General features: G+C 34.1%; 1 protein-coding gene across 1 annotated transcript; it reads right to left on the reverse strand.

Annotated features, from left to right (window-relative positions):
- Positions 1 to 6,231: 6,231 nt before the first annotated feature.
- LOC111881840 (putative UPF0481 protein At3g02645) lies at positions 6,232 to 8,112 on the reverse strand. Its single transcript, XM_023878229.3, has one exon. It carries the CDS (start codon positions 7,967 to 7,969, stop codon positions 6,437 to 6,439), a length of 1,533 nt encoding a protein of 510 aa, XP_023733997.1. The 5' UTR covers positions 7,970 to 8,112; the 3' UTR covers positions 6,232 to 6,436.
- Positions 8,113 to 10,152: the final 2,040 nt, after the last annotated feature.

Below are 10,152 nucleotides of genomic sequence, written 5' to 3' on the forward strand. Positions count from 1 at the left end.
TGTTGTTCTGCGTATTGTATTTAGTAAAATCATGTAGTGATTTCCAAACTATATCGATTACAGTTTAACTGTAGTGTTTTGTAATGTACTGAAAACATTTGCAATCTAGTTGTATGAAAGTAAAATACCCTTATGCTCGACACGTTAGAAAAGGGTTAAAAATATATGAATATTTTTAGGAAATGTAGCGAATACCCGATTTAAATCAATTGCAATGGTTTTAAAACGGTTTAGAAATGTTTGTATAAAAACACAAAAGTCATTGTGTTTTACTTGTACTCCCCCCCCCCCCCCCCCCCCCCCGAAACACACACACACACTAAAAGCATTAAAAGCATTAAAAATGTTGGGGTAACAACTCACCTTAAATGTGCATTATCTTGAATTGATGAGTTGTAGAGACGATCCTCGGGTAAGCATACGTGTGAATAACGTTATCCTAAAAATAATTATATTCAACATCGTATTTAAATTAATAAGATATTAATTTAAATAATATTAGAAATAATAATTAAAGTGTTAAAGAAAACTTTAATCATGTAAGAAATACTTACAAAAATTATTTGGAATTGTTTGGAATGTTAAAATAGGTTTTCGGTGGAGAAATAGGGTTCTCGGTTGGGCTATAGGGTTTTCGGTTGGTTTAAGACGTGTCTCTATGATGAGAACCTTGTTATTCCTCTCGATGAGATCCAGGTCAACACTAAACTTTACTTCGTAGAGGAACCGGCGAAGATCATGGAACGAAAAATCGAAAGCCTCAAAAAAAGCCACATATCTATAGTAAAAATCTGATGGAACTCTCGTAGAGGGCCGGATATTACTTGGGAACGCAAGGATCAGATGAAACAGAAGTATTTGCAACTGTTTAGCGATGCTCCCTCCACTATTGGAACAACATAGTCTAGAACGAAATAATTTCAGGACAAAATTCCTTTGTTGGGGAGGTAATGTGATATATATATATATATATATATATATATATATATATATATATATGTGTGTGTGTGTGTGTGTGTGTGTGAATGATATAAGTTCAAAACTATAGAGTTGATAACCATTTATGACACAAGTTTTATGACTAACATTTTATACATTTATACATATAATCATAGCACTTTGAAGTATGAAGATATATCAGTTTTAGTAGTTGTAATGTTTTTATAGCAAATATAATATATCTATATAACATATTTTGACTAGTGTATTGGTATATTTAGCATAATAACATATATAAACTAGTTTTGAATTTTTAAATGTTTTTTATAAACCAAATAAGGTATAACGCATGTATTCTACCCTGGAATATATAAATGCGTTAAAATGGGGTTGTAAACACTCACCTTAATGTGTGATTATGATTTAGATTCTTTGGTGTGATGCTTCACGTAATAAACTGCAACTTAACGCTTTTTTAAGTTTAGAATTACCCACCAGGACTATTTTTGTTACCTTTTTAACCAAATGTGAAGTTTTTGTTATTTAACATAAACCAAAGAGGGACTTATTTCTAATATTAATCAAAATAGGGGGGCTGGTGTTTATTAAATGGTATCAATGTTTGAGGTGGGACTAATTTTGCAACCTATTTCCAAGGAAGGGGATGAAATTTAAAAGAATCAAACTTTAGGGGTGGGATTTAGTTTGTCAACAAAATTCTAGGAGGGGTCATTTTAATTTAAAAAAATGGAAGTTTTCTTTCCTCCTGATGTGGAACAAATACATGCACTTAATAAATTATTTAAAAAAAAGAATGGGAGTTTGAGAAAGAGACTCATTTGTTAAGAAATTTCAAAGGAGTGGTTGTTTTAATTAATTGGAATTAAAGTCTGAGGAATGTGTCCTCCTCCTCATCACGTTTGCATGCAGGAACCAAAAAATGGTCTCTTGGTCCTTGGTTCTTACGAACGAAAGAAACAACAAAGAAAAAAATGGTGATGGTGATACTCACAGTGATAACAGCAAGGCAGTGGGTGGTGGTTGGACATCAGCAACTTGACGACAGTGGCAGGAGGTGGTGGCAACAGGTGCGTCGGCAGCCTGTAGTTGCCTCCGTTTCTCTTCTGGTGGCAGCACACGTCGAGAGGGGAGGAGAAGGGAGGTGGCAGAAGGTCAGAGGTGTTGTTTGGGTGAGGCTTGCTTACCAAAACAGTGAGGGAAATTATGGGTCGTCGGTGGTGGTTTCTTGGTGGTATTGTGGTGCTCTTGTGGGGCTTTTTTAGCCTAGGAAAGAAATAAAATAGAGAGGTGATGTTGGTTGTGATTTGTGATGAAAATGAAGAGCTTGAGGCTTTTATTTATAGTCTTGAAGGCCTCGTACAAGCCTTGAGCACAATGCTCTTTCTTCTAGTCCAATAATCCAAGTGTAGCCATACTTGTACAATGAAGTTGGAGTTTACACAAGCAAGAAGGAGGTGATGGTGAAGTCACGTAGATAAGAGGATCCAAGAGGGTAAAGGACGACTTTTGTCTTGCATGCATAGATTGGTGGGTCCTATCAGTAGCGGATACAGGGGGTTTTAGTGGGTGCATACACCCCCACTTACCATGCTTTTTTAGCTAAATTTTATATAGAAAATTTATGATTATTATTGATTTTCAGTTAACGGCCCCATAATAATAGTAGTTTTACACTATGCACCCCCTTACAATCATCTCTCGATCCGCCACTGGGTCCTATTTATGTCATGTTTGACATAGAGTCCCAAAAACAACCATAGTTTGGTGTATCAAAAAAATCGTGATATCTAATATTTTTTCTAAAGTTTCGTATGAAAGGGCCGATTTTAAGGATTCAAAAAGCCGAATGGATTAACTTTTAGATTTCTAGAACTCCGGGAAACGACGTTTAAAGTTTTACGTCTAAATGACCAGAAACGCTCGATTTTTCGACATTTGCAAATATTTTTGCTAAAAATATTTTGAGTACGAAAGTAAATATTAGACCAAAGTCTAATTCCAAAAATGGTCTCAGAATTTCCATCTGAATTGTGTAAGTGTCTCAACTCATAGATTCGGTTTTAGTAGTTTAAAGAAAACCACGGTTTTACTGGTTTTTTTTTCTTAAAACGGTTGTGTCATTTGCATACGAAGTTCGTTTTGGATATTCCTTCTATTTTCGGAATCAGGGGAACATATACTACGAGGTTATAATTATTTATTTGCTCACAACAGCTTAATACTAGTTTTAGTGTTTCAGACGTACTAACTAGGGTTGTAGTTTGCGCTTTGTTATTGGTTTGAGATTTTCCACAAATGGAAGTAAGATACCATTTCATATCTTATAATATTTATAATGACATTGTTTATTTAGAAAAGATGCACTAACACTCAATAGGTCAAATTACAATGAGGTTGACAGTGAGTTGATTGTCTACAATTTTAGACCTAAATTTCGGGATGCTACAAAACTCTTAGTTCTTTTTAGATTCATTAAAACTATATAATGGCATGTTAATCTCGGATTGACAAATCTTCCATCATGCCTAGGATACCGAGGTATCACAAATAAGATGGTGAACCAATCATTCAAAAACGAATGACCTCTCAATTATGTTTTGGTTCTCTAATTGACATGTCGGTTAACCACACACGCTCCGCCGACAAAACTTAACCATAAGTGACACCTCATCTTCATATCAAACCATTTCAACAAGAATTTTGTTTTAGTAGTTTATATTTTATACTTTTAATGATACATTATCCTATCATACCCTTTCGACTAACAACAATGAACCACGCAGAGAAGTGGTGAGTGAAAAGGACACTCATTTAACTGTCATTTTATAAGCAGTTTCCTTATACCTTCTTATAGTGTGCTTTCGTGAATGAGGCATACTCTTGGTTCGACTAAAGACTTATTTAATCTTTTAGTTTTACATATACTATATGTAAACTATAATAATTATATGTAAGGTGTATTTTAAACAATTTAAAAATACATGATTTAAACATATTATCTTTAATTAACTTTTAATTAATTAATTTTCTATCAGTTATCTATAATTTCAAATTACTTCGGCATGCTTATCCTCCAAGTTTAATTATTCATTTTTAACAAAATAAATAATAGTTAAATCAAATCTAAAATTCGAAATTACATGCAAAAAACACGAAATCACCTAAATCAGCGAAGGGTGCGTCGTGTCCCTTACTGGGTGTGTCTTGTCCTGCAATTAATAGGTTATTTTCGTTTTTCTAAGTTTTTTCAAGTAGTTCTCATAAATAAAATCTAATGGCTTTGATACCATGAAAGATTTTCTACACATCTATACACTAAAGTTAAGATCGAAAGCAACTAAAATAACCTTAAGTGTATGCACCCTAGGATCTGGGTTTTACTACTTATAGAAACCTATTTTCAAATCTACAAAATATTACTACCAAGAAAGATACACTAAACATTAAGCAAAATCAGATTTGCTTTTTGATCCCTTATAGATCTCGAATTCTTTTGAAGCTTATGGAAGGACTAGCACCCAAAGTAGAATGTGTTTAAAGTGTCACACCCAAAATTCTAAATGCTGGAAATCATGGAGGGAGAGAGAGAGAGAGAGAGAGAGAGAGAGAGAGAGAGAGAGGAAAACTTGAATTCTGAAAAAGATAGGAGAAAGGAATGAAAATTATCAATGTTCAAAAGGTCTATATATAGCTGATCAAACTTGTAGAAAAAACAGATTTGAATCAATTAAATAATCATAGTTAATCTTAATTAAAAATCTCTGCCTTATCAGCAGTTATGGATGAATATTAGAAGGTCTCTATCCCTTCTCTAAATTGTCTTGAGAGGTTCCAAAATATTTTGGTTGCTCAATGATAAACAATTAATATTCAGTTTATGTACCTTTAAATAATTTCCTGAGTAATTCTTATTAATTCCAATTAATTCCAAATTAATTAAAATTAATTTTGAATTAATTTTAACAAGATTCTAATTAATTTATTGATCTATGATAAATTAATAAACTATTTATCTCACCCTTTTAAATATGTTTCTAGCTATTTTAGCTTTTAAGAACAGCCCTAAAACGACTTTGTTATTATTCTCAAACTTATATTAATTAGTTATGACAATGGACACACATTTCCAACATAACGGTGTACCTTTCCATTTGGTAGGGATGTGTGTTAAAATGTTGGTATAGTCGACGTGCTATTTCTAGAGGTACATAACCCTCAGGCCCGAAATGGCTTGTGGATTTCAGGACTGTGAACACACAATATGTATGTCACCAATGTTGTGTATTCTATGGAATTAGACACATTGCTTATGGATGTGAGTTCTATACTATCATAAACGCATTCCTTCCGTCATTGTAGGAATGAAGTCCAATTTACGTCACACTCTGTACCAAATCAAATGCTAAAAGTAAGTAGTTGTGTTTTCCATCCATCAACCACTGTTAACATTGAGCCTATGTAGTTCCCACTTAAAGGAACATTAACTATAAAGACCAATGGAAGCAAGTGCGTAAGAAATTAAATGTTTGAATCTACAAAAGCAAGGATACGAATATTAGTTATTATATGTGGAAATATACATTGTATTTGTTACAAAAGCATCTTACCACACATCCAAAGGCTATGAAATTATAACTGAAATCGACTTATCGATTTGAGTTCAATTATGACTCAAATTGCTTCTGAACATCATTCCGTAATGAATTTTTTTGACCATCTGTGGCGGGCATTTTTTGACCTTCTCCGTCGAGGTTCTATTGTTTTTTGAGTAACCTAGTTGTTGTGCTATGATACCAAGTGAAAGCAACAACTTATGCCTGTGAGCACAAGGAAACAGACTATCAAGGGGACCAAAGTAAGAGGGAGAAACATGGTAAGATAAACACGGAAAGAGGTAAAACAAACTTGATTTTTAAGCTTTATTACTAATCAAAAGAAGGAAGAACCAAATAAAAACATCAAACGGTTTAATTACTCCTATATATAAGTCTAATATCAAATATACATGGAAAGATAAAGAGTAATATCAAAATAAGGAAAGTTTCCTAAAATATTCCATTAATTTGAATTACTCTACAATTCTTGTCTAACTTCGAATATTTGGAGTTTTTTGCGTGTATTTTAATATTTGTTACTTTATTTAGATAGATATACATATCTTGATTTTCCTTTTCTCCTTTTAAGATTTATGTAAATATTTTCTTATCAATACAAAAAGTTAATGTTTGGGCTCATCTTCAAAATTTGATACTAACAAATTAAAACAAACTATGAAAGTTGAAGGTTATACTTAAAAAAACTTGAACGTTAAAACAACATTAAACATAAAATATAGAGTATGGACACTTCTTTGTGCGAAAACAACAAACGCATATATACAAGACATCAACTTCTAGTCGCACCTAAGAAACTTAATTAACACCATTTAACAATATGAATTCTATATATTTTTTCCTGGACATGTGGTTCTAACCCCTTACTTCTTGTCGAACAGTTTTGGACAACCATAGACTTCACAGAACGAGTATAGACTCATTAACAAGAACAAAATAATTGTCAAAACCACTGTTGCAACTCTCTTCGAGCAAATCAGGTCTTTCTTAATGAACCTCAACGCCTTTATCCTGGGTCTATTGTTGTAGTACTCATTTACCAGCTTAACCGTCTTGTTACCACTTTTGTGCCCATTACATTTGTTTATCCCGTTGAAGAGATCCGCAATTTCTTTATTATTTAGATTTCCTCTAATTATTCCCTTATCTCTAAGTAACTTCGCATCCGCCTCTGTATCAATAATTCCACTCATTAAGTCGACATATTGGGCCAGTTCGGGTGTTGAATTATAGGTTGCCATTTCGTAAGCAATCAGATTTCTCAATACCACTTCTGAGTATATGTCAAGAGTAATCACCGGAAGGTATAGAGTGGCTTCGCTTTCTTCAAACTTAATGTCCCTGATCCCTCCGGTGGTATGGCAGAAACTGATTTGACCATATTTGGTAAGGGATGACACCGAGGGAATTTCAATTTCAGCGACTTCAGGTTTGTTATCATCTTCTTCGCTGGATTGTTGACTTATTTTTAGACCTACCAAATTCGATATTTTTTCCCAGGGGATATTCTTTATGACCTGAATAGGACGATCAGCCTTTTTACCCACACCAAGACGTAATCCCATTTCCACAACCTCTTCTATCTCGGTGAGGTTGATGTCGTCTTTTTCCTTCCATTTCATGGCATCATCATTGTCCTTCCGTTGCATTACTACAACTTGAAGAGGGTCTGTAGTTGATTGATTGTTGACAATCAGATGGTACATAAGATCAAGCAAATGCAAGTAGCTCGTTCCAACACCATGATTAGACTCTTTTCCCAACTTGAGAGGAGAGTGTACCTCACAAAATTCTCTCAACATGGAGAACAACTCTTGTTCGCCATTATTGTTATCATCAGTGGATGAGAGACGAAGGATCTTCCGTATTTCACTCAATAAACGCAAGGGAATTTGGTTCTCAAGCACCATTATGTCTCTATAGAGTACACCATCATTTATCAGCTTTTTGGGCATCAAGGGTGCAACGTCCCCATAGTGCCTGAACACATCAAGCAAGAACAAACCATCAATAGCAATAATCCAAGCCAATGTGTCGCCATCAAGGTTTATATACTTGTGATAACAAGCACGAATCATGAGCTCCTTCTCTTTAAGCCTGTTGATCACGAGGGTCTCGAAGGCTAAAAGTTGATCCTCATTCAAGAGGTCTTTAACTGCAGCAACTTTGTACCTTTCCATTTGGTAGAGATGAGTCTCAAAATGGTGGTATGGTCCCAGTGCTATAGCCAGAGGTACATAGGCCTCAGGCTTGAAATGGCTTGTGGATTTCGGGACACTGAACACACAAACGGGAATGTCGCTAATGTTGCCAACCTCATCATCGAAATTCTTGCTGATTTGATCCACCCATCGTTGCTCACTAATATTGCCACTCAAAATCGAATCTGATTCCATCTATCTTTTTGCATGAATCAGACAGAATAAAATTATATTTATAGTATCGTGTAGGTAGGCGGTTGGCTAAAATCGACCAAAAGGAAAATAAAACGAAATTCGTTAAATTAGGCGTCTTCATAAACTTTGAATAATTTGATGGCATGTCGTACAAGATTTAAAGACTTTAATTACAGCAAAAAAAAAAAATGAAGTAAATAGACGTGTAATACCAAACTTAACATTTTCCTGTGTTTATAAAAAAAATATTATAAATCCTAAAATAATGTACATAATTTAATATAATGTGAAAATATAGTTGGGGATAGAAAGCGATTTCTTTCCGCTTAAATAAATGTTCATACATCATATAGACCTTTAAGAAAAAGCTATGGGGCTATTTTAGTTCATTTTTCAAAATTGCTCTTGATAAGTGTAAAATAATCTCTAATAATTATCTTAATAGAACAATTTATAAAAAGCTTTTGATATATACATTATATTCGGCAAAAATAGTTGGTATAGAGTAGTTTGTAACGGGTAACGGGTAACTTCTAGTCAGTAGCGTTTTGTTAAACCAGACGTGAAGTAGAGTGTTTTTTTAAACTAAACCCTACATGCATGTAGTGTCAAACGAGACTTCCTGTTTAAAACGGAGCGTTTTCTCAAATGCTAGAAGCTATGAACTCTCAAACGCTTCCAAACGTTCAATGCCCAACACGCTCATACTATATTTCTATTCCAAATAATCATTTAACAATTTATTGTCATTATAGAACGATAGTTATTTTGTTTTTTCTATGGACCATTTTTTAGTTAAGGAAAATTCATTTTTTCTATAAATCATAACAGTTTAAATCCATGTAAAAGATCATTATTTCAAGCATCAGCCCTTGTCATAATGTGTAGTGTAGTATTCACAACCAATAAGCTCCTTCATTTGCCTTTCGTATGAGGATATTTTCATCATTTCACCGATTAAGGATTCTCTCTCTCTCTCTCTCTCAACGTGCATGCATATTCATATTTCACATACTCTCTTCTCTCTCTTCACTACAAGAATAAACACCTATAGGGACGAAGCCTATAAGAACGACAAAAGTCGTCCATATAGGCGACATGTTGTTTCTATAGGGTTCACAAATATGTTTGACTTTTTAAGCTATAACAACGATACATCACCTCTATAGGTAAGGTGGGAATGAAAAATGTTTGGTGCGTTTTCGGAAAACTTATAAAGACGACATGATGTCCCAGAAATAAATTAAAATTAAATACATATATATTTTTTAGTCTATTTAATTGGAAAATAGGAAGCGACGTCGTTTTGTTTGAGGATGTAGTGACGACAAGTCGTCCCTATAGGTATTATAATGACCATGTAACCACCTCCCCTCTTCACTTCCACACCTGTCTCCCCCCTTCACCATCCTCAAACTTTCCTCAAAGCACATCTACACCTCCTCCAAACCAGGGCTTCCGATTTCAATTAATTCGTTCTGGATTTTTATTATTTGCTTTCATGACTTCTCGTGGCCGGAAAACGCGATCTCAACTCCGCTTCACCATACTCTCTCTTTCAATTTCTAGTGTGTTTGTGTTTTTTCTTGCCAGCTACCTCAGAGAACGAACAACTTCAGTGTCAGTCCCTACTCCTTCTCTTCCGGCGACTACCGGCTCGGTCTACTGCTTCTGGCGATCATTCCACTGAGATTGCAACTTCTCTCCAACAACTCTCATCTTCTTCAACAAGTATGTCTCCTAATTCTATGATATATATTTGTCTGATTTCTTCATGTTTTTATTGCTAGTTTGATCTTCCAAGTGTTATTATCATTGGAACTGGTTATAAAGTGATTAACTGTGACAATACTGGTGGAGTTCATGAAGTAATAACTACTAAGCCTTGGAATGTTGTTTTGGATACATCAGTGTGCTATCTTAGTTTTTTGTGTTCTCATATCTATCGCATAAGTTTATATTGAAAATGTGGCTAAGAACATGTTAATGTAATTCAAATTGGTAGATATTAGAAGAAAATTTGGAATATGAACTTATACATGACTGAAAAAAGTGCATATACATGCTTGATAGGTTTGACATGGTTGTTGACATTGAATTATTTTCTTTCAAATAGATAAGTAGTAGTCTTTCTGTTATTTGTTTATTAATTTGAATGATAGGAAGGAGTTAGGATTTAGTGT

This window comes from Lactuca sativa, chromosome 5, assembly GCF_002870075.4.
Source record: "Lactuca sativa cultivar Salinas chromosome 5, Lsat_Salinas_v11, whole genome shotgun sequence".
NCBI classification, from domain to species: domain Eukaryota; kingdom Viridiplantae; phylum Streptophyta; class Magnoliopsida; order Asterales; family Asteraceae; genus Lactuca; species Lactuca sativa.